The 26325-nt window shown below is 38.9% G+C and overlaps 1 protein-coding gene across 1 annotated transcript in view; it reads left to right on the plus strand.

Annotated features, from left to right (window-relative positions):
• Window positions 1-441: 441 nt before the first annotated feature.
• Window positions 442-26325, plus strand: part of CLNK (cytokine dependent hematopoietic cell linker) — a gene marked incomplete at its 5' end in the record, with an annotated part of 28019 nt that continues 2135 nt past the window's right edge. The window contains 12 exons of the mRNA XM_082052176.1: window positions 442-589; window positions 2330-2409; window positions 2715-2760; window positions 5533-5561; window positions 5906-5925; window positions 7458-7586; window positions 13877-13895; window positions 14959-15098; window positions 16276-16316; window positions 20247-20518; window positions 20757-20834; window positions 20967-21122. Coding sequence (XP_081908302.1) covers window positions 442-589; window positions 2330-2409; window positions 2715-2760; window positions 5533-5561; window positions 5906-5925; window positions 7458-7586; window positions 13877-13895; window positions 14959-15098; window positions 16276-16316; window positions 20247-20518; window positions 20757-20834; window positions 20967-21122 — 1158 coding nt within the window. The remainder of the gene's footprint in view (window positions 590-2329; window positions 2410-2714; window positions 2761-5532; window positions 5562-5905; window positions 5926-7457; window positions 7587-13876; window positions 13896-14958; window positions 15099-16275; window positions 16317-20246; window positions 20519-20756; window positions 20835-20966; window positions 21123-26325) is intronic.

Consider the following 26325-nt stretch of genomic DNA (forward strand, 5'->3'; position numbering starts at 1 on the left):
TAGCTCTAATTCTCAAAAACAATGCATGTTTTTATTTTAAAGCACGGCATTTGTGTTGAGCTAGTTAATATATTCCTGCATGTAACACAGGCAAACAGTCAGTACAATACAAATACCACATGGATAATATTGTCATGAAAGGCACAGTTTCAAATCTCTGCAATGATCATAAAATTAAACACTCTCATATTTTCAAGAGTGATGACAGACCAAATTCAGAGAAAGACCTAAACCATCTCCCAAATGGCTAGTTTTTGAATCTAAACCAAAAATTCAGATCCTCAAAACCCTTGCTCAACTACTTTCCAACCCTCCAATTTCCATCAGAAAATTTCCTGTGCACCAAAATGTCTGGTTCTGGTAATCAAATATTTCCAAATCTCAAATTGATCTTGAACTTCACTGTGCATCTTTTCTTCTATCCAGAACAAAGATCTGACAATGAAGGGCAAGAGCAATTTACAATCTTCCTCCAAGGTATCTGGGGAGGAAGAAGGTGATTATGAGACTGTGAGTTCTTCCACTCTGGAGGCCATCCATGGTTTGAGAATCCTTCCTGCCAAACCTCTACAAGAATCCGAATATGCAGGTAACTTTTGCTGACTGCAGAAAGTGAGCTAAACTTCTAGATAAACAGGAACAGTAGAGCCTCGGGTTTTTCAGTCTGGGTATTTTTTAAAATGAAATGGTCGAACTGAAAAATAAAACACTGGTGGGCAGGAATAAGAGAAGATCTTTATCTGCATCTTCATATTCAACAGTTACAGTTATTTCCATTAGATTATGTTAAATTAATAATTACATGCTGCTTTTGTAATTTTAATATTACCCTCATGTGAGAAATTCTATGATCCCATTCCACCCGGAATGTGCAACGTTCTGACTGGTCAAACCCACAACCACTTCAGAAAAGCCCACTGCTATTTAAGCCTAGAAACCTTTAAGACGGAAAACATATTAAAGAACATAAGAAAATTTCCTCCAGATTATAATTTGCAAATGAAGAAGCGTAGTATTCTTTTTAAAGGCATTTTCTGCCACTTTCAATAGCAGTAATAAGCAATTACTTTGAGTGTATTTCTCAAGTATTCTTAACCTTGCAAGATAGTTGCATTAATCAAGTTTTGGTTTACTAAATCCATTCTAAGTCACATTTAATGCCCAAACATAGATAGCAAATTAATATCTCATTTATGAAAGTGAAATAACATCCTGTAGAGGCTTTAAATCAGTTAAAATCAGTTAAAAATCCTCCATGATGGAAATCAGAAACCAAAAATATCTGAAAATATATGTATGGATGTATATGTATGGATGTATATGTGTATGTGTATGTATATGTGTATGTATGAAATCTTGCTCCAGTTTACATCAAAATCAGCAAATATTTTTCTACTGATTTTTGTGGGCGTTAGTTTGATGCTTTTAATGTGAGTAAATTTATCAGTGTGCTGGCAGATCTGAACATCCAGATATTCTACATGATGTTCCAAAGACTCACTTGAGCATTTATTTGGAAATCTGAAGTTAAATGCCAAATGCTGTTTTTGTCTTGGTTATTAGTAAAGACTTTCAGGCAGCAGTCAGCATCTTTTGGTTTTTTAAGTAAGACTGTCCTGAAATACCAAAAAGACACCATTTTTGGTCTGCAATTTCAGGGAAAGCACATTAAACAACAGCTGCTTTTTTTCCTGTGTGTTATCCCCAGTAACTACAATGTGGCCGGATACAAGAGTAAGGAAAGGTCTGAAAATGTTTTTCAGAAAGACAAAACTCAATGCTAACATCCCATTTTGCCCTCTTTCCTAGACAAGTAACAATGCCCTTGAGATATAAAATTAATGACTCAAAACCACACACTAGTGCACAACCCGTGCATTTCTTTTAGATTGACATGGGTGCAGTATTTATTAATGCTAAAGTAGAAATTAAAAAGCTCTCTAGAGAGCAAACACCCCAGAACCTTTGCAAAACCAGGACATTGCAATGCCATTGCCAATAACAAAGGTTCAAGTGAAAAACAAATTCACTAATCTATCCACAGTTTGGGTCTAACGTCTAAATGTCTGTATACAAGATTATGCAGGATTATTATTTACTTTTTTTTTACCACAGTGAGGAGGTTAACCATAAAGCTATTACCAGGCCCATGCTTATGTCCTCAATACAGCTACTAAAATACTGGTTAAGTTCTAAAAATGAAAAAATTAAATGTTATAAAAATAGCAAGATCCAACCTGAAAAACATATTTTGAACATGAAACTCTCTTCTTCTTAAAACATAATATTACTGAATTACTCAGGCTTGCTCTTTCTTCCTCTTTTACAGATAAACATTGTTTAAGGCCCTCAGGTACCAGTTCCCCAGTGAACAGCCAGCACACAGCTAGACCCCATCCATTCTCAGCTGTAAGTAGAGATCTTCAATCCCAGTCACAAACAGATTTCCCCTTTTCTGTAATATCATTTAGAGTTAAGTGCAGTCTGTGTAAAGTCTTAGCCACATAACATTTGATTGTACAGGGTCGCACGAGTTCCTGTGAGCCGTTCCTGTTGCGCTCTGCACCAATGCCCTCACCACTTGCTTTCACTTGGTGGCTGCTGGGGATCTACCGAGCATTAAAGGCATCCCAGCCAGCAGCAGCGCTGTTTCTACCAGCCATCGTTTCAAGGATGATGACTAACATCACACCTTTATTTTGTTCTATTAACAGAAACACATGTCTGTTCTGGAGGAGAGGAGCGTGCCAAGTGTTAGAGGTATGATAATAATATTAAAAAAAAAAAAAAATCTACCCATTTCTGCAATCAGAAATAGAAATTGTTGCTTCCATATTAGGTTTTGTACATAAGCAGAGACTGCAGATGATAGAATAGACATGGTTTTCAGAATGGCAGCTGCACTGCAAATTTTGCAATACTGTTTCAACTAGCTAACATCAAAGTCATAATTTACAAAAGGAGATATATTTTATATCATGAGATCCCTGTGCCTCAAGGGAACGGGGGCCAGGGTCAGGAGGGGGGGGAAGGACGTCCATTTTAAAAATCAGGTTTTCCTTTTCCCTGCAATTAAAAGGACACGAGGGGGATGGCGTGGGGTGGAGCCTGTGTCTCCTGAACTGTTCCACCAAAAGGCTGCAGGAGCCCTGCTGTGCTTTACTTCTCCTTCTTAAGATATCATGCTTTTTGGTTCCCTTTCTCAGACATTTTGCATTAATACATTGTAAAGCATCATCTAATAACTATTTTTAAATAGTAATATCAACTTTAGTAATTCCTATGAAGGTTTTACATCCTAGGGTAACTATTGACAAAACATATTCGGCAATATTCCTCTACTAAGAATACACTAATTATGTTTCACCTAGCATCTATTTTTTTCTCCACCACTTTACCTTTAACTGTAAATTTACTTCCAAATCCTATAATTTTGAGTCACAAATGTAGCTTTGATTTTTCTTTGCTCTGTTTTGCTCCTTATGGTGAAATTGGAGACAAACTGCTATCTTATCCTTCAGGAATCTAATGAGGTGTCCAACTATTAAAAATCCTTTAATTGATGGTTTTACTCAATCATGAGATTATTTTGAAAGCAGTTTTCTATATGCTTTTCTATATACTTTTTTATATTTCACATACTTTAGAAGTAGCAATATCTCATGAAGTCAGCCACTGAAGGATTAAATATCTGCTTAACCTTGAAAAGGAATATTTTTTCACTTACCATTTTCAAATCTTTGAACCATAAGCTAATTATGGTCAAAAAGAATGAAATTGCCAAGCCATGAAAATATGATCCTTTCCATGTTTGCTGTAATGGCTGATTTTCAAAGAGTAAGTATTATATTCGATCAGCCAGAAAAAAAACAAAGAATTCCATGCAAACAGATTTTATTTCTTTTCCTTTTAGTTCATATTATAATACAAAACATAGAGCCAAATAATTCCTACAGATTATGAGAAAGTAAGCACTAAAAAGTTTGCAAAATGAAAGGTTAGATTGACTCTTATGAGCAAATCCTTATGTAACTTGTAAGAAAGCTGAATTGAGAGAAATTCGAGTAACCCAGCTTCAAAATCTGCAGAACTTGGTAGGCAGGGACCCACTGAGAGTTGGCCAGTTTAGATAAAGCTTCAAGTTCCCCCATGATCAGTATGTTGGATTTCCATGTGCGTCTGCCTCCATGAGATGTGTGTTAACATTAAGAAAGATGAACCAAAGACAGCACAGGCAAGTAAATTAAACTCTGCGCTTTGAGAATGCAACTTATACGTATTTTAGTACATCCTGAGCCAACAGTGCTTGTAGAGGACTATTATTTTTAGATAATAACTACACTGTCATTAAACATGTAACATTTATTCTCATTCCCGGTGCTATTAAGTGGCTTTGCCACAAGATGGCATAAACAGCACAGAATTTTTGTCAACAGTTATTTTCTAGAATTGTTAAACATTTAACATTAAACATTTAATTTTATCCAGAACTATTTGTTATGGTTTACTTGAAGGAGAATTTAAGATATACTATAACTCTTTCTGCATTAATTAGGATTTCAGTATGTAGAACTCATGAAACTATTTTCAAAATAAAAATCTAATATAGAGTAAGATATGAGGTTTCTTATTAGTAAGATGTCCTAATGTTCATTTAATCTGTCATATTTTTTGAAAACAAAAAAATATTTATTTTTGTTACTTTTCAATATTTTTATAAATCTCTGTATAGAAAAATGAACAGACAAAAATGCATCCCAAACAACCTGATAAGCGTATATTTGTAAAGTCTCTGAACAATATTTAGATTTACAATAACTGAATAAATGCCATCATCAGATATTTCAATCTGAAAGCCAGAGTGAAAACTAAAATTTGCTCTGTGAACCAAAGTTTACTCTGCTTTCACTTTAACTGATCCTTAGCTATGTCACCTATGAAATGACTGTTTGTGAGTGGTATCAAAAAGATTTATTGGCTACAGCACAGGAAGATTCTCAGCACTATGATCACCATAATTATCTAAGTCCACTTAGTCTTGTGCTTTATATGGAGAAAAGCACAAGTGGTTGATAAGAAGTTGCACCTGAATCCACCTGTGAATCCATCCTTAAAAAAAACGCTAAGTAAAGTACAGATCAAACCAAGCTCACTTCCAGCAAGCCTCATTCAGAGTCCATTGGCCTCATGTGCAGAACAGCTAACAGAGGAAAAAGGCATTTTGGTGACCTCTGCCTCAGGTCCAGGCTGTGACTTGCCTCCATTACCACACACAGCAATCTCCCACTGAACCTCTGAAGCTTCCAGACTCTTCTAGGTTCACAGAAATTAATGCTCACCACGCAGTAGCAGGAAAAATTACAGAGATGCAGATGTGACAGGTAGGATGAATGCTCTGCAGGTAGAGCCGGGGGCAGGGGAATGGGGCTGGACTGCCAATAATAACGATGACAATACCAGAACAAAGCTATACCTTTATTTGCGAATTATATGGGTAGCACTCTATTAACAATTATTAATCATTATTTTTAGGAGAAAGAATGAAAATACATGGACCCCAGGTAAGTAGAATCTGTCATCGACTAAAATTTTTACAGGTCATTTTGCCATTTAATATTTTTTTAAAAGCAGGCTGCAATTTTGCTAAGCACTACCTAAAGGATAAGAGAACTCACATCTGCAGTCCTACATTCTCCCACTTACTTGCATTCATGGTTTATGTAGACGTCTTTTACCCCTCAGTGATTTTAAAACAGCATATTGAAGTATGATGTTCTATGCTGTAGAGTACATAAACCCTTTGACTGTTGACACAGGCATGTCTCCTTAATCTAAACTCTTTACATTTCTCTTAGTAAAACAAGGGAGAAAGCTTACACAGGTTTTTGCTTCCTCTCTTTTCCAGGACCCTGTGCCCCCCCCACGGTGAGATCACTTAAGAGGTCGCTTACCTGCGGTCCTTGGGGAACTCAGTGCTAATGAACACTCACATCCATCTGTACAGCTCATTGTAACGAGATGACTGGAAGTGAGCCGGCATCCCTTTACTGCCTGGCTCTATTTGGACTTTTTTAGGTTCTTATATGAAATCAGGGAGAATAAAACATGAGCCGTAAGTATTTGTAGCAGGAGCTCAGGTCTGTATCCTCAAAAACAACTTGGCTGAGCCTACAACCAAGTCAAAAGCCTAGAAATCTTGAATCGGGTTCAACTCAGATACAAACTGTTGGGAAAAAAAATCTTTCATCAATTTGTATTGGTGCCTTAGGCTCTGTTGACTGTGATAATATTGACTCCATTGCCTCTTGAATCCTTCTGCCAATTTTTTTTGTTACAAATCTAAATCATATCCATAAAAATTAACCAGAATATTGCCACTTACTTTCACAACAGATGGACCAAGCTGTATTCCACATAAATGTTTTTCTATTATATACCTCCCCCACCCCCAAAAAAAAGCAAACAAACAAAAAAATAAAAACAAAAGAAAACAAAACAAAACACACCACACTTCTTGACCCTTGATCTTTTCAACCTCAAACAATAAGTGCTACAATTAAGACATCCTTCCAAAAGGTGATCCAGGACTGACAAGCGTATTGCTCCATGCTGACAATGACTGCTGTAACAGCTATAAATACGTTTAAAATATGATTAGCATTACAGACATATTCGGATTATTCTTTAAGTTAAAATATGAAATAAGAGAGTACAATGGCAGTGTAGCTTCACAAATTCATAACTATAAAAGCACCGAAATAAGAACATTCTCATTCCATTACTCTACAAAATTTCACTATTTGTTTCCATTTGTATTACAATGGCCAGAATAGCTCTTAGTTCTCTCACCTGACTTAATTTTGGTCTGTACCATGATAACACATGAGGTTCCCTCCCCAGGAGCCCACTGCTGAGGGGCAGGTCTGCGGTACAGCATGGATGCACCTCCACTTCTACTCACCTGAGTTGTCTGTGCTACAACTCCCAGCTGGAGCTGGGCTGTGACTGGCAGGTCTCAGAGCATGGGCAGAGCATCCCCACATCTGCCATAAAACACTGGGCACGTGTTAGCTGTGAGTTTTCTGGGATGAAGAGCATTTTTTTCCTGTGTCTGAACTGCAGTGTGTTCCCTGGCTGGGCCTCATTCACAGCCATATCCAGAAATATCAACACTGGAAAGCTGCACTTGGCACTTACTGGTGAAGTGCACGAAAGCAGTATTACATGGCACGTAACATAGCACAGTAACGTCTTACAAATGTAGAATATTATCCAAAATTACTATTGCTATTAAAGGGCCCAAGAAACTCCTGGATCTGAGCTAAGCTCAGCACAAACACATTGAAATGCCCTGGTAAAATTCCAATGTTTTACTCCTCGAGTTTGCACTTACACCACAGTCCCTACACCTCCTTTATTCCCTAAAAGTTCTTAAAATTCTCCTTTGACTTCTGTAGGCCTCTGAAGACACTGCCAAAACAGTATCAGCCCCTTCCTCCGGAGCCGAAGATAAGCAGCCAGTTCTTTCACACGAGGAAAACACTCAGCCAAGCTCACACCTTTCCAACGTCAGCAAAAGCCACAAGGTATGGGTGCATTCCTCATCCTTATTCCCTCAGAAGCAAAACACTCTTCCCGGTCAAACCACAAGACTTTACCTCCATTGCATCTCTGCTTTTACTTAAGAAAAAAAAATAGTTATTCTTTAGACAGCTGCAAATAATTGAGAGAAGTGGTATTTAGTGTAATGTGACACTTGAACTTTTTACAGGAAAAACTGCCAAAATAATGGTAAAGAAATAAAGGAATAGAAACATAGGCAGAACTTTCATGAACCCTTTGCTTAAGGTTTATCTTTTTCTTACTGAAATTTAGAAGTTTTGCAACCACTTCTAAATGGAAACAATTGCATTTGCATAGTGAATCAAGTTGGCAAGTCAAGTGATGGGGAAATACACTGACTGCACCAGAGATACAGAAATACACTCCACAGCCAAGGATGTTACATTCAGTGAAAGAAATTACTAATCTGTAGCCAGAGTCCTTCTCCAGCCCATGAGGCCAATAAATCAGACTACGAGTTGCTGCTTGTCCTTTCCATCTTGCCCTCCTCTGTCATATGGCACCCAGGCTCATTTGGCACCCTGACATGGCAGTGTGGATGAGCACTGAGTTCTGAAGCACAAACCACTTGCGTTCAATTGTATGACCAAGCCTATGCATGTGTCAGGTTATGAGTCTGGTTGCTTCTTTCACACAACACATGAATCTAGTCAGATGAGCATCTATGTACACTGCTTGCTGCCATGTAACCAGATGCATGTTTTATTGCTGTGTAATCAAAATGCACATTCATAAATGGGGATGGTGGGAAGAGGAATGGGAAATATCCAGGGGCCACAGAGTATAATGCTCAAATGCCTCTCGATGAAAATCTTTTGCAGCCTGAAGTTTGGGCACAGCTGAGCTGTGTCAATCACATCCATCCTTAAGTTGTTTCAATTTCAGTTCATCAGGATGGTATTTTACTTCATTTTACAAGGTCGCTACAAATCCCATGGAGAGGGGAAAGCTTACAAATCAATGAAATAATTTAGGTTAACTGTAGGTTAACTATATACTTCGGGACCAAGCTCTAAGTACAAGTTGGTTTGTTTTGTTTTCCTGAATGGTGCTTAATTTTTTAAATGGCTTAGGCTGTTGGTTGTTAAATCATTTTATTAATATGAAGTAGCTTCATATTCAGATGTTTGACCTGACCTATAGCTGCAAAGTTCCAAATCCCATGACTGATCCCGTCCCTTGGTAGGGCAGCACATGCCTTGAATGCTCTGTGAGAACTGTCATAAGCCATGTTTGCCAGCAGACATCAGTATGCAGAGCACTTGGATTTGAAAAGTTCCATCATAAGGCCAAATTCTGTAATACTAATACATGCCGTTTGTTATTCTAGAAGTAAAAGGCAGCAGCAAAAATGGCCAAACTCCACTTCTCATTGCAGCTATAGATTTCAACATATTTCTAATAGTTTGTTTGGTTTTTTATTGTGCTAGGTTTTTTAATCATGAGAGTAAGAGAGGAGTGGCACAGGCTAAGACCACACATGACCTGGGGAAGGCACTTCACCATTTTCCCATACAAGCACTTCACTCAAAATATTTCTCACCCATCTTCAGCCCAGCCACAGCTTTGTAAGGAGAAAACAGACGTATGAGCCGCAGCATGGAGGAGTACGGCTGTTATCAGCTACACTGTAAACAAAGCTGTCAAACCGCAGATGTGATTTAGGAGTGCAAGCCCTGTTTTCCAACAAGATTTGGAAGACTTATAAAATTAAACACATCATTAATTATACACTTTATAAATAGCCTCATAAAAAAATATAGGCATGTGCAGGATCCTGGAATGTATCTCAGAAGCCTTGGTGAGATTTAAACTTTAACATGCCTGTGGAAAGCAGGCCATACAAGTGCCATGTCCCCTCATGGTGGCCAGCCCTGCCAGCACACCTTTATTATTGCGTAACTTTACCATGCACCCAATGCCCTGAATATAGGCTTTCACATGTCAAATAATAACCTTGGAGACCAAGCTAAAAACTCGCAGAAGCTAACACAAATGCCAGCTATCCAAACCCTAAACATTTCCTCTCCTTTCTCTTAGCCTTCCTCAAACTTTCTCCTAACAGATCATTCTCAAATTTCTTGCCTCCTTAACCCTCCATACTGATGTCTTCAGCACGGGTCTTGCACCTGTGCTGAAGACCAACAGGCCAACAGCATCCTGGCTTGTATCAGCAATAGTGTGGCCAGCAGGACCAGGGAAGTGATCATCCCCCTGTACTTGGCGCTGGTGAGGCCCCACCTCGGATACTGTGTTCAGTTTTGGGCCCCACGTGACAAGAAAGACACTGAGGTGCTGGAGAGAGTTCAGAGAAGATCAGCGAAGCTGCTGAGGGGCCTGGAGCACAAGTGTGATGAGGAGCAGCTGAGGGAGCTGGGGCTGTTCAGCCTGGAGAAAAGGAGGCTGAGGGGAGACCTGATCGCTGTCTGCAACTACCTGAAAGGAGGTTGTAGGTATGGTGGGGGTTGGTCTCTTCTCCTAACTAGCAAGTGATAGGATTAGAGGAAAAGGCCTCAAGTTGTGCCAGAGGAGGTTTAGATTGCATATTAGGAAAAACTTCACAGAAAGGGTTGTCAGGCATTGGAACAGACTGCCCGGGAAAGTGTCTGAGTCACAATCCCTGGAGGTGTTTAAAAGACATGTAGATGTGGTGGACTTGGCAGTGTTAGGTTAACAGTTGGACTTGATGATCTTAAGCATCTTTTCCAACCTAAACAATTCTAAGATTCTAAGGAAGAGACCCTTCTTGCTGAACAAGTGTTGAAAAACAGCTCCCAGGGTTTTCTATACCACCTCTTCCTTTCGCATTCTTTCTGACTGATTTAGCAAAACAACTCACTGTCGTAGTTTCTCAGCCCAGGAGGTAAGCTAAGCAGGGACTATATCCCAAAAAAACTACTAGATTCCTATCCACACCTTGTGTTGCTGAATAACTTCTAAACCCAAGTCTTCTATCTCCTTTACTATGAGATACACCCTGCTAAAAAAACGTAAGTGTTCATCAGACCCAGGACATCTAACAAAAAATGTCAGACTCAATACACTGTCCCTTTCCAGGGAGAATATTTTCTGATGATCCTTTACAGGAAATGAAGATATTTCTGTTGATCAGGTATATGAGGAGAAGGCAGAAAAATACCTAAACACCTGCTTGAGTCAGGACTATGGGGAGCATTCTCTATTCTTCCTTTCCTGGTTTGCACCTCCATTCCTCTACAGTTTCCATTGTGCCTCTGTGAATGTTTCATTTTTCAAACTCTTCAAGGAATTTACCTCCATTTATAGCCGACTTTAAAGTTCATAATAAGACATTATGGCATGAGATGAAAAGTAGTGAAGAAAGCTGATAATCATTCATATCTATTTTCCCTTCCTCCCAGAATAAATCCTTAACAAAGACTTTTCTCATTTACCATAATTAATTCAGTGGATGCTATTCTTTTTTTTATGGAAGTCCATAACCTTTTCCTGCAAATAATTTATGTAAAACTATAACGAGCCTCTGAATTTCTATAGCAGTAATAAAATCCTTCCCTTTCCAAGGGCTGTTAATTTTCAGTGATGATGTAATCAAAGTATTTAAGTACTCAAAGTGATTTTTATTTTATGGTAATGAAATGTTTTGCATATAATTCTTTCTTTTCCAGACATCTATCTGTTAAGGAAATAAACGAAGTAAGTAATCATCTTTGTGTATATTATGACCATAAAAAGCACAGACATTCCATGGCTTCACAGCCTTGCTTCTAACAGTATTTTAGCCTAATAAGTAAAAAATACTATAAGAATCATAGTAGCTCTGGGTCATAAAGGTATCTATCTTTAATGTGTGTAGCATTTCCAACACCACTACTTCGTGAATGGTAAGGTCAGTTTCTGAAGTTGCTTGCAGAAATAAAAACATACACACAGTGCAAAGCTACTTTCCCAAGTATCCACATGAAAGTTTATCTCATAACTGCCAGATGCTGCGGATGCCTATGAACAATGAGCAGCAGGAGAGACACTCTCGTTCAGAGAAATAGAGATTTCATAGAGATTTTTAAAAGCAGAAAACTGAAATGATAAGATTAATAGAGCAGTAATAGTATTACTCTGATGTAAATGTGAGGCTACCTCAAAAATAACATGACCCTTTCCAAGAAGAGAAATAAAAAACTGACAGAATTTATACCCAGAATGAACCTCACCTACTATCTCCCAGCTCCCTCTTCCCTCTCCTCCCCTGTCTCCTTCCCTAGGGTGTCTCACGACCCCTGCAAAAACCCTCACCACAGCTACTTTGCAGCTTTGCCTGCAAAATAACTCCAGCAGCCACCGAGGGGGCCACCACGCTGCCGCTCCGGCCTCTGTGTGGCACTCTGGCTTCCCCCAGCCCCACCAGCAAGGTGGGGACCATGGCCACAGCAATGCTGGTCCTCACCATCCTGAGCCCAGTACAGCCCCGTACAGCACAGCCCTCCTACCAAAGCTCACACTCCGCTGTGGCCTCAAACCTCCTGAGCCACGAGCAGCCCAGCAAGCCTCAGAACATCCCCCAGTTCATCTCCCACTGGCCCCATGCTCCAGCTCACAGTCGGTCTGCAAAGCTCCACCAAGGGCAGCTCCAGGCATCACTGAGACGTGTGTCCTCTCAACACCAGCAGTGGCTCCGAATTCCCCAGTCTGACAGAGCCTAAAATGGCTCTTCCCTCCCTGCCCACACCTCCAAGCTGACCACCTCTCCTCCCAGGATGGCCACCAGCAGCGCTGCCACCACCACCCTGCACCAGCTGCTGTGGCCAGAAGCGATGCTGGGAATGCACCTATACACACATATAAAGCAGAAAGCAGGAACTTTTACAGAGAGACTGGTTAACAGCAAGTGATTTATTTTTTTTCCAGATATCAGTTTCTGTAAAAATGTTTTTAACTAGTTCTTCACTTTCTACTCAGGCCAATGAAGTAAAGCAGAGGAAATGGGTTTAGCAATAAAGGGGTTTAGTTATGACAAGTGGTTTCCATATAAGATGGATTAAGAGATACAGTTCTTACAATAAAGCGGAGCGTTAAAGGATGTTTTTTAAATTCAGATAGGTTATAATTTATGGCATTTTGTGTTTCTTACTGAATGTTCTATTTACAGCACTAATATGTTTCTACTGTATTGGGTTTTTTTTATTTCATTGCAAGGGAACAGAGGAAAGAAAGGAATCTCTATACTACTTAAGCCCTGCCATTTCCTACCACAGTGGGTTGTAGTGCAAATCTATAGACTGGTGTAGCTCTAACTGTCAAACCCTTTGAGCTTTTCTTCTCCACAGATCTGAGTGGGAGGCTGTCCTAAACCTCACTCCTCCCATGGTTAGAAAATCTTTTAGTTTGGAAGATCATTACAAAAGATGGTTTGATTGCAATATTGTAATGAACATTTAATGCTAAGAAAATTATATATTGGCAAGAAAGATAATATTTTACCACAAAAAGCTTTGTCTTGTCCTAGATACTGACTCATTACAAACCAAATGTTAAAACACCCCCAAGAACAATAAATATCTTACATCTGTAAATCATATTTCTAGCTGGGCACTGCACAGCTGCACAAATACCGCAACTCCTAACAGGCTCTTAATTCGGCTATATCTTAAGGAGAAACGTATATCTCAGAACATGGAAAAGATCAAATTCAATTTGGATCACTTCCCATTCATATAGATCTGACTGTATAAATAGTTTTAGTGTGACCTGGAGAAGGAAACGAGAGTGTGCCTCTGTCAGGGTTTTAGACATGAAATGACAGGTCAATAGGTTTGAGAGCAGGACTGTCCCTCACCAGGACCCAGACAGGCCAAGAGGAGCCCCCGAAATTGGAAAGGACAAATGCAAAATCCTGCCCTGGGATGGACCAATCCCCTGGCAGCAACTCTGCTCAAAAGGACCTGGGGACCATGGGCTGAACATAAGCCACTGGTGTGCCCTTGGTGCCATAAAGGCTAACAGCACATCGAGCCGGACCAGGTTAAACTGATGCACAACAGTCATCATGAAATGGTGATCGTTGCAGCAAGCCATATGTCCTCTTATACCCCTAAAACTTCAGTTTTCATTGTTGCCAGTGGACTGAGATCAGCAGTCACCGTGAGGTTTTGACAGTGATTGGGTATTAATGAATGATGTCTATAAACTGTTTCTAAATTAAAATATAGTTGTGTCTGTTGGGGTAAGTTGATAATCAAAGAAAAATATTTACTGTCTATGTTATCATTTTGTTTAGGCACCTGGAAGAGAACAAGGTTAGTATTTAATAATATTATATTAATTTGTTGTCTTTCATATTCCAAGAACAAAATACTCTATCATTAAAATTCCAGCTGAAGTAATCAGTACAGGAATGTGACACCTATCCTGCTATGTAGCATCGGGCTACTTGGCTCTGTGTTTAAATGAGGAAAAGACACCTCCTGGGTATATATCTGCTGAGAAATGAGAGATTCAGAGTGATCTCAACTGCTGTGGAAGACATAGTGGAAAAAAAAGGAATCTAACTTGGCATTAACTACAGCTATTTGGGATACCACATTTTTTTCTAGGAAATCAAAGTCTTAAGGTTCTGGGGAAAATAAGAGTGCTGGAATTAAAAAATAAAATGAAAAAAAAAAAAAACAACAACAAAAAAAAGCACCACAAACAAACAAACCAAACTGGAAGGAAGGACATCCTGAAAAGACCAGATTAATCTGATCTGCACACATAACATCATCCTTCTCCCCATCTTGCTCCTCTCCCATAATCTGAGGGTAAGAATTTTGAAAGACAGTTTTTTGAAAGCTTTAAAAAAGCCCCATCTTTTAAAAAACATGTCAATTCTTCAGATACATGTGCAGCTTTGGAAAAACACTGCTTAAGCCACTTTCTGTGTATACATGCATGAAGGTCCATGGAAAAAATGTTACTCTGAAATACTTTGAAGATAGATAGAGGTTTATTATGGTGTTTACACTTTTGTATTAATGACTCCATAATTTTCTCTGACGTTTTCTTGCGCAGATTAAGGCAGAGTTTCCTGATTTTCAGCTAGAAATAGTACTGACTGCATTAATGCATTCGCTGCCTATCTATCCTGTGCTATAAAAAGGATTTATGAACCCTCTGCTTCCAGTACAGCATTCCACCTTATTTACCACTATCTTAAGCCATATTTGGCATCAGCAAAACCTGTAACATTCAGTGCTAGTATAAATGTTTCCCACTGAAATAATTAGTTGACTCATTTAAGCCAGACTGATTGCAGCTTGCTAGGTTTTTTTATTGAACTGCCATACAGGAATTTAGTTTACTTAATTTATTTCACTGGAGTTGCTAGATACAGTCAAGTTACACATAAGTGGAAATAATAAGTTCTTACTCTTTGTATTCATAGTTACAGATTTGGGGAAGAAAGCTGAAACATCTTTTCAAGCACCACAGTATACACCAAAGCATCATTCTGAAGCCAGGTAGGAATATAAGAATTTCTTGAGTTTGTACTGGATGCTTCAAGGACTAAAGATTCTGTCCTAGAAAATGAGACTTCACTATGCAATAAAAGATGCTATCAGTTTCTGATGCCATGTAGTGATATGTTTTGCCCTGATGCATGACAATAACTGTCTTTGGGAATTGCTTTCAAGCTGTTGTAATTGCACATTCAATTTTTAATAGCATACTACTATATTACATTTTTGCCTCCCTATCCATGATGGGGTGTTAAATATTCTGTATAAAGAAGCTCTGCCACCTCCAGCCTCAGCATTTTCTCTTCCCCTTATTTTCAACTTTGTATATACAAGGAAACATACTTGGCTTTTCAAAGGCCAATTATTCTTCCATAGAAATCTGCCACTGTTGCTCTTACTTTTCTTTTCTAACATACACAAATCTTTCTTTTCTAAATGCACATTTAAAACTATATCCTCCTAAAGTACTCAACGAAACACAAAAGTATAGGATAAAGTATTAGGAAGCATATGAATGATTTAACATCTTTCCTAGACAAATACTGAATCTCTGATCTAGCCTTGTTTACTACGATGGCATTTCTCCAAGATAAGATTATTGTCTGGAGTAAATGTGACAGTATGCGTGACCCCAAGTACTTTGTTTCTCCTTGTGTGGTACCAGTGGCTCTGTTATGTGAAGTTATTTGGTCAGTGCTCTCCCCAGTGTAACCGTTCTAATTAGTAGCACAACAAAATAGCAGCTGGGTACTCAGCAGCAGTCTAGAAAATCAGAAAGGACAGGGAACAACTGCTCCCTTGGTCTTCCTAGAAAACGACTGGGAACTTCAGGTGAAATTAGCAGGGAATGGGCTCAAAATTAACGAAACAAATTGTGCTTTACTATACATGCAGCTAAAATGTGAAACTCTTGCCAAATACTCGTGTGGAGAGTAAAAAATGATATAACTTCAAAAAGGGGCTGGTGAAATTCATGGAAGAGAAAACTGTAAAAAGATGCTAAATACAAAGTTACCACCCAAAACCCAGGAAGGCCCAAAGCTGCAATCTATAGTAGAGGAAGGGGTATCCTGGGGAAGCACAGCCAGGCATTGATCTCTAATTTGACTCTTACTTAAATACTGTCGCTAACAGAAGTATTTTTCTGACGTTATTTTCATTCACTGCTTTTTCCCAGCCTTCAATGTATGCGGAGCTCTAAAAACATTCGCAGCTCAGGTAAGAACCAGAGATTGCTTCGAAAACTACACCAGATGTAGATAAATATGAAATGGATCTGTGTGTACATCTGCACTGGGAATTTTCACTCTGCATAGTTAGTGCAAAGGGTTTGTTGAATAAAGCAAGCACAAAACAAGTAAAACAATAGCAGAGTCAACTGAAGTGAAGAAACAAGCAGAGAGTTCCTTGCCCAGCCATGCCCTGTGCCTGGTGCAAGCTAAGAAATGCCCAACCTGGAATGGGAGTGTTAGACCACTGCAGATCCCACACCCAGAAAAGGAAAGGGATTGAGACAAGCTACTGAAGGACAATGGGGAGAGGAAGGGAAGGCAAACTGCTTGAGCACACAAAGAGACACCCACGGAGACAGAGCACGCTGTGAGCACAACCGCCTCTGCTCTTCCAGGCAGAGATGCAATCAGTTGGGCTAAATGGAAGCTACAGATGTTCAGGACATTACAGGGCAGCTGCTATGGGTTTAATGCCTTTGTGTAAACTAACAAACTGATCTTCGAAGAAATTGCTCAGGATTTATCTCAGATTCCTAGAGGGAAGGATTTATAAATGTCACTATCAGGTCTGTCAAATAATTACGGTGAGAACCAAGACTTCCACTGGATGGTGTAGTTTCAGCTAAGGGAATGTAACGGAAGCCAAGACTAACACTGGTGGGCACCCTGCCAAGAAACACCCTGTGGTGCAGCTTGCCCAGGCACCGTGGCAACATCCCTCTGCTCATTTGCCCTGGATTTCTGTAAGATTGCCAGAACCGAATGCCACACACAGCAGCAGCTTCATTACATTCATACACACACTGTGTCTCTAATGTTAAAGACAATACTTCTACAAGGACTATTAAAAGTTGTGTTAGCTTTTTGCTGTCATATCATACTGTATCTGTCGCCCACCAGCCCCTCTACCTAATTTATTTTAGGAAAACAGAGCCTCATTAGTGTTTAACTCAAATTGCATATGGCTCATCCCTACCTTTCAATATATTTACATCTGCTTTAAAAAATGAGGACAGAAAAACACCCCAGCATCTACAGACAGACTTTTAAAAAGCAAAATCCCTTTATTAAACAAATTTCATGATAAGAATTGTGTAAGCAAAATAAAACACTTATGATTCTCTTGTGTAAACACCATTTCCCTTTTTAGAAATGCATACTAAAGATAAAAGATGCAATAAAGGAAACTCTCTATTTGTCTTATGTAAACAGATTCATTGATAAAGAGGTGTATCTATATCTTAGATGGAGTACATGTAAATAACATGACTTGGGTCTATTTGGTTTTTTGAATGTCATTAAAATGCACTAGCCAGGTTACCTCATGCTGGGTCTCCATTCCTTAAAAAGAGAGCTCATACCCTGGGAGACCCAGGGGCTTTGGGGACTGAGGAGCTATAGGAATCATCCACATTGGTAACTTCCTACTGTCCTTGACTACACTTACTATACTTTTATGTTCTCCCTTTAAGTGCCCCTGCGAATGCCCTTTCGTATCAAAACCCCTACGCTGTGCCAAAGCCTATGAGTTGCACAATGTGAATTTATGGTAAAAGTAAATAACACCAGGAAGAACATACGGACTGTTTGTTCAGAGCAAGCAGGACCCACCTTAACTTCGGTCATTGCCAAGCTAAACAAGCCCACCTCCCCCAGCTTTGTTTCACAGCTCCCTGACTCCAGTGGTGTCCCCTTACTGAGCCACTTCTGGTTACCAACATCCTTCCTGTGCTGGGGGTCCAATTCCATATACTCTCCTCTGGATACCTACAAAAAAATCTGTCTCTACGGAATCCACAAAGCTCAAGTAGGTCTCTGGTTCCTGCTGTTCTCAGTCAACCCTCGGACTTTTTCCTAGGTGCCCCACAACCATCTCCGCTTCAGGCACTTCCTACAATCCCAACCACTGCTCTTGGTCATTCAGGTTCTCTGGGACAGCACAATCTCCTTTTCCCTCTATAAATTCCTTGCGCTCATGAAACAGGGACAGAACAAACAAGTGGCCTTTTCACATGCTATCCTATAATTTTTCCTTTCAAGCCCATGTTAGGATTAGAAAAACATTTAAAGAAGAAATACTAATTTTATTAAATTTATACAAATTTCCTTTTTTACCCTATGTAAGTACATATTTCTCTCTGATAGTTTTAGCTTTTATTGTTGAAAACAATGTTTTTTCTCTTCAGAAATATAAAACCTTCTTCCTTATTTTCTCATTGAGCTGTTGTTAACCAGGCCCAGACCATGAGCATTGCGAGATCATTTGCCACTTCTTGTCCCACAGTTTAAAACATACCTGAAAATTACAGAACATACATAGCACCAGTCACAAAGCAAACATGGTCCTAGCTGTGCGGTCTCTTTTTAAAAATAAAATATCTGGGGGTAGCCACCAGAAATGCAATGTGAACACAAATGCCAAAATCAGGATGCAATAAGCTGAATAGTGACATACTTGCACTTTGACAACTCAAAGTGGTTACAGAAACACAGCGTAGATGTCTGGTCACAGACCCTTTGAACAGTGACTTAATTCCTGAACGGACCACGGCTGTTTGTGTGCTGAGATCAGTGCATGTTTTTTACCCGCTTAAAAACAAACATAATGCTGCTATAAACCAGAACATGGTAGATGTATGCATGAAACAGTGAAACACAGTGAAAACTACTATTCTTCTGTAAAAGAATGTCTCCCAAGTCAAATTTCTTCACTACTCTGTCATACACGATGTATGGACAGAAAAATAATGAACTGATAAAGCATGAAGAATTGATAAAAAGTAATGAAATACTGCTTTGGCAAACACTACTGTCTCTTGTGACAGTAACCAGAAGGAAAAGATGCAAACCATTGATAACCACATTTTTCTCATTTACTCTAACAATAGTCACTTGGTCATTTCTCCCACCGGCATTGCATGAAACAAACAAAAATGCTTTCTTTTGTAGAGCAGGATATGATGGGTTTTTATCTTCAATTAACCATTCTCCCCCCATGCTGTGCTCCTGCAACGTGCATTTGATGTATACACTGAAAGTCCACTACTGCATATCCCAGGATGTTTCTGCTGCATCCTCATGGAGCTCAGCCCGAGCCTCCCACATTACCCCACACTCTGTGTTCCTGTCCCATCCTCTGAACCCACACAGCTCCCCAGTGACATGGCGAGCTGGGTCTAGCTGGGAAACAGCAGCCCTAATCTACAGACGGTAATCACATTTGCTTTGGGAGGATGGTTTTCAGCTACCTAAGCTCCCTCAGTCAGCTGCCTCCTCAGCAGTGCAGTGCGGAGCTGGAACACGCAGCGGGGCCACCACCTTCATCTTCTCCTTAATGCCACACCAACCTCACGTCTTGGCCCTAAATTCGTTAAGTGAAACAAGTCGCTGAGCTGACTGAAATTCATCAGCATCTGAATCCTTTAAGTTTTCAACAGCTTGGATGAAACAATGCTGGCTGGCAATGGGATGACAAGGGGCTTTAATATGATTCAACATAACAGCAGCTCCAACACAAAAGGTGAAAGAACAGAATGAACTGTTACACTTCCAGAATACAAAAGTCCCATATTTATTATTTTTTTTAGCATTTGCTATGTTATTAGTAGCTTATCTTGAATATTTTTTTGCCATGCTTATGTGCTCAAGAACCTGGCAGAGTGATGACCGTTGAAAAACATCAGGAAACTAATGTGTTAAATCTCTTAGGGCATGAATCTGAAAGCACTGGTGCTGCATTAGCGCAAGGCCAGTCATAACTGACAGCTCTTCATTTTAAAGGTTCATATCACAATACTATATTTCCAAGCTGTAAATGCTGTTCTCATATTTACTTAGTAAAAGTGATAGGGTAAAATGAAACTATAACTTCAGTTTTAAAAATACAGTTTTTTTCCTTCTGAACTTACTTTTACAGGGTCCACGTTACATGCAGAGAATTTGCCAGTGAAGAGGTCACCATCTCCTACGCCACACACAGCACCCAGAAACAAATCAAAACATTCACTTCTAGAACAGGAAATGCAACCTCCCACCCAACCCATTGAAAAGGTAAAGAACCCTTCGCTTCATGAAGAGACAGGTTTTAGAAAATTGTGTTATCACTATAGGGCACACATACAACATAAGAACTGCTGTTTACGGAAAGTATTTCCCCAAGAAGTTAAATGGTCTGAAAGCTGTGGGTATTGAGCATCCATGAAAACAGTCCAATATGAGTTCTTGAAACCACAGATAAGAATTTACGTGTCTAATCTGATTCAGATTTCCTAACAGGGTGTCTCGATATAGACACATTGCAATTATTTTTATAAACTGTGCTAAATTTGCTAAAAATGCAGAGTAGATATAATCTGTTTGCACTGCCTTTTGCTTCTGCCAGCTGTGGTTAATTTCTATACACTGATTATGCTGTCTTAAAATTAAGGATTTAAACAAATATGAATGGTACATTGGAGATTATGATCGCCATGAAGCAGAGAAGGCACTGTTACTGGAAAACACTGTAAGTACCATTTATCTCAAAACCTGGGATGTAAACTCTTGGAGGGAATGTCTGGAAACTGTTCAGAATAGCTTACAGGGGCTTTTTTGTGAACTAACCATACAATCCATAATTCAAATCTGTGTCATACAGGATGAGACATTCTTGGTTAGAGATTGTTCAAAGAAATCAAATGCTGAACCGTATGTTTTGGTTGTCTACTATGGAAGCAAGGTATACAACATTAAAGTACGTTTTCTGGAAGAGAGTCAACAATATGCACTGGGAACAGGGCTCAGAGGAGATGATGTAAGTAAAATCCCATCCATCTTTATAGTCTATTGCTTTTATGTCACAATTCACAAGCTCTTAATACTAAAGATTAGTTATAAACTCTCCCACTTAACAAATCTGCTATTTCATTAAAGTTTCTTTTACAATGCTCTCATTTCAAGTACAACTCAAAGTTCCAAGCAACTTCAAGATAATGATTTAAAACTGAATTTTGCATATCGTGCTCAAATTCAGACTTAAATCAGTGTAAAAATTTCCTCGGTACTTATAATCATAGAACAGTTTGGGCTGGAAAGGACCTTAAAGACCACGTGGTTCCAACCCCCCTGCCATGGGCAGGGACACCTTCCACTAGACCAGGTTGCTCAAAGCCCCATCCAACTTGGTCTTGAACACTTCCAGGGATGGGGCAGCCACAGCTTCTCTGGGCAGCCTGTTCCAGGGCCTCACCACCCTCATGGGGAAGAAGCATCTACCTACTTTAAGTAAACACCTGCCAAGTAAAGAGTTAAACAGCCCTCCTTTTCCACGTATACATATTACAACAAGTTAAAAATATGCTAATATAGTATCAGCAGATATTCTAAAATACATACAATTTCACATATCTGACAGCATGGCCTGTTGCTATTAATGCTGCATAAAACCTCTAATTGTCTCTCATATAGCAAAAGGCGAAAAATATCTTAGAGGGAATGAGACTAAAGTTGTCATGGATATTCAAAAGCGATTAAATCCCGTGAATCCCCACCAGTCTTTCTGATATGCTAAATTTCAATTAGAAAATCCCTTTAGATTAGCAATGCTATTTTACATAATAAATTCAATTATATTCATGATAACCTGTATGGTTAAATAACAAATACCATACTTGCATGTCTTTCACACAGGGAAAAAGTGAAAACTGCAACAGTCATCTCTCTAAAGATATCATTCATCTCCCAAAAAACAATTTAAAAGAAACTCAAAGAACGCTCATCTGAGCATGAAATTCAGCATAAGGGAGGACCAGCTGCACACCAAAAAAGCAAAGCAACAAACTACTAGGAGTGTCATTAGCTATGTAAATGACGGACAGAAATCCAACTAAGGTGAAGCAGCAAAAGCCTCTGTAGCTGAACCTTAAACTACATCTTTTTTCTGTGTGTCAATACTTTTTAAACTTATCTTTTCTATCGACAGACTTAAAAAAACCTGAAATTAAAACTGACCCAAGCTAATCTGATAAATTGGGCAGGTTCAAGACTTATATTTGGATTCTTCTTAGAAATGGTGGGATAGGATTCATGAACTTTCAAAGATGAGGGGCAACGTTCACTGGGAAGTTGTTCTTCAGGAACACTGGGGTTTAATAAGGAGCGGAAAAGATCCTTGCTCAAGCACACTGAGGTGGAAGGGTAGAACAAATGAGAACTGTACTGCAGGTACTATCACCTGGCATTGCTGTAGGAAAACACTGCTCTTCTGTGAAACATTGTCTGCATTTCTGAACCAAGTCTCCCAGACTTCCTGGAGTTTTAGAATGATTTAGGGAGAAAACAAGTTTAGTTTTCTGTGGTTCTTACATTGTTTAGCCTTGCTGTAATGGCCCTGATTGAATTTTTTTTAAAAAAAAGGCTCAGATTAGAAACAATGACTGACTAAAAAGGTTGACTGGAGTTGAAATACAGTAAACTACAGGATAATGTAATATCTGTACAGAACACTACAGAATAAAGACATAACACTAAACATTCATCATTTTAACAGATTTCACAATTAAGGCAACTAGAAAATCACCTGAAAAATTCATAAACAATTTGGACAATTTTTACTGAACTAGAAGGAGAACACAATCCCTCCCATCTCAGGAAATATCAAAATTTAGGACTTTTTTGCTTGTTCCAACTTCTGCACAGAAAGTATGTATGTTAAACAGTGGGTCTGAACTGACAACAGTCAAATCGTAAAGTTACAATTCCAGAACAGGGATTTCAAGCACCTAGTTAATAACAGTGTATCTAAGACCTGGCTCTACCAGGCCAAATCTGTAATCATGACATGTTAACTTAAACCTTCTTTTTTAATGTTGAGTATTGTTTCTCTTTAAGTCAGAAATCCTCCCATAGATGAACTACAACAGAAAAACCTCAGATTCGCTTTACTAGTCAGTGATGTACCAGGGAGCCGACGGAAGAAATAACGGCATCTCACTTCTGTGCATTCTTCTCAGTAGCAGACGTGAAAATAAAATTAACGCTAAACACAAAACATATGCAATAATGAACAATCAATGGCACCAGCCTCGCTCAGCAGAACTACTTGAATCTCAGGCACTCTGAAAGGATTCCCCAAAAACGCTCTTTCCCCAAAAACTGTCACCTCAACTTCTGCACCTTGCTTAAAGTTCTTCTCTCAGGAGGGTGACAACAATTTGCAAGGCTGTGAGTTACAGAAAAATTGCTGCCTATAATTTTCCAATGCTTGTTAAATTGCTTTCCAGTGTGCTGTCCATTGTCCCTCCCTTTGTTTCACCACATTTCGCAGTATGCAATGCAGACAGGCCAGCTGCTTTGTCTACATTAGCTGGTTATTTCTTCTTCACCTGCTAAAGAGAAAACAACTTAAACAACAAACAGGTGCAGACCTATTAATATTTCTACCCACTTGTTCATTTTATTCAAAGTTTCAATCTTACTGATTTTCTGCAGCATGTTTCACTTTTGGATTAAGCTTTTTCCATCCATTAAAAACTTTTTTTTTTCTTACACATCATTATTCATAGTTTTCACTATCGTATTGCAACTCTTGATTTTTCATACGCAGTTTACAAGGTGTTAACACTTTGTATGATCCAAAAAAGATTTTTTATTAACGATTTTTAAAATGTATTTGATTCAACTTTTCTGAGGGCATCATTAGCTCTCATATAGCCCTTAAAAGCCGTAAGATGGGAAAAATGCATCGATCACCATATATCTATTTTAAAAAATTGTCACTTCTATGTCAACATGAAAAAAAAAAGCACATTAACTGTTAGTAGAGCCGTATCTTTCACTAGCAATTTAGCCACAGATGTTCATATCCACATACATATTTCATATACTACACTAGGCTAAATCACATAAAGCTATAAAGACCAGACCCCCAATAGGACACATGAGAAATGTAGGCATTTACATTCAAAACTGCTGTTCTGAGCACCCTTTACTTGGCTGTTGCCTTCCTCCACTCCAGTCAGTTTCAGTATTAAAGATCCAGAGATACCTGTAATGCTGCTACTTTTCATACAAACAGTTCTTTTGAAGATTAAAAAAAAAACAAAACAAAACAAAAATCTTGCTCACATTTAAAGCTGATCGTGACACAAAAATTAAGTATTTTTCTTATCACCATTGCAAAACTAGATCTGTCACACACAAAATCCAAGCTTTTAGTACGTCTGCAGTAGTGGACTCAACTCACGATGTAGTAACTAAAAGGCAGGAGTTGACTCCTCTTCAGCTCAGTGTGTGTTTTACATAGAAGCTTAGAGCACGGCCCAACACATACCTCTGGATCTCGCTGTTGTGGCCAGAGATCTTTTCTCCATCCTCACTACTCCTTATCACTATTTGCTGCTACTTTTATTTTCAAATTGTTGGTCATACAAGTCACATCAATTCAACTCAGTTCATTTCCAAGTGAGACAAATGGATCAGCTCCAAGTACCTTCATCAGCCATTAAACTGGTCTGACTCATTAAGAGTAGATGAGGGAGCACTCCCACTGACAATGTTACATCAAAAGTTGCCACCAGGAAAATGGGCACAGTGAACACCCGTCAGGGGATGCTAGTACATTCAACTGAGAGATGTCTACAAGGTAAACATCTTGTCCACGGCTTGAATGACAGTTCAAGGACAAACTGGTCTCCTTGAGGATATGTGACATAGTCCAGAGTCCCACCACCACCCCAAGGCAACTAATAACTACAGCTTTCATGAGCAGTTCTTGAGACCCTATTCCCATCTCCCAGAACAGTCTAGAGACCAGGAGGCAGGACATTCCTAGGACAGCAGAGATCAGTTTGAGTCTCTTCAGACATTGAAGGGAAATGAACAATTCTGCAATATTGAATCTTCTTCATCTTTAAGTCCTTAGGTGACTTTATACCTAACAAACTGCGAGGTTCCATTAGAAGGGCCAAAGACAGGGTTCTGAATCATCAGTGGTACAATGTCTAAGTCAATTTCATGTTCTAGCAGCCATGAAGAAACTCAGAGGTCAATATTTTAAATCCCACTAACTCAAATAGGAGTACAGGATGAAATAAAATATGTAAAAAAAAAAAAAAAATCTAAGTAACAACTGAGACATTTTTGCCCGATTACCAAAAAGCTACAGCTGATAGGTACAGTGATGAATGTAATATGACATTAGCCAAGTGAAGCGAAGTTAAAGTTGCAAAGCATATTAACAACTACAGTAAGACTTTTAAACTTTCCAACCATTAACAAACATTAGACAACAACAACAAAAAATGGTGCTGATAAAGAATAAATTTAGAATTAAAAAAAGTCAGGATTACTTTGGTATGACATAAAATACAAACCAGCTTTGCCTAGTCTTCTAGTAGCAATAGTGACCTTGAACATAAGGCAAAGACAAAAAGGCAAAGTGGAACAAATGTATACAAGTTAACAAAACAAACCTTCAAAAATTAGCACACGGGTTTTGAGATCAAATAGTTTTCATCTTAAAATAATACAGGAGCAGTTACACCAAATCACCAATTTATTCAGATTCTTGTTATCAACTAGGTGTGAATCAGGTGGAGGTGACAGAGACTACCATGAGATACCACCACACACACAACGAATTTCGATGCTTTTGGTAAATGTGATATAATGTAGATACAAGATAAGTATTCATGTCACAGCAAACTTGCATTACTGTGTACAGCTCTAGTGATTTAATACCAGTGAGTCAAAGAATAGCTCAGGAGGAGCAACAGTGGTGTGATGACAATTTAGTGGCATGATGAGAGTTTACAAGCTACACACAGCTAAGAGAACTAGTTAAAACTGTTAACCAGCAGAACGGCAAGACTAAGCAACTCCCACCAGGACATATGAGGATAAATACCTTGGATAGCTTTCCATTGCTGTTTGATCAATTCAGGACTCTCAAACCACACCTTTATAATTTTCAAAATGGGCCTGGATGATATCATTGTTTTGAACAGCAGAGAATGAAA

Source organism: Streptopelia decaocto (genome assembly GCF_964273445.1).
Source record: "Streptopelia decaocto genome assembly, chromosome: 4".
Taxonomy (NCBI): domain Eukaryota; kingdom Metazoa; phylum Chordata; class Aves; order Columbiformes; family Columbidae; genus Streptopelia; species Streptopelia decaocto.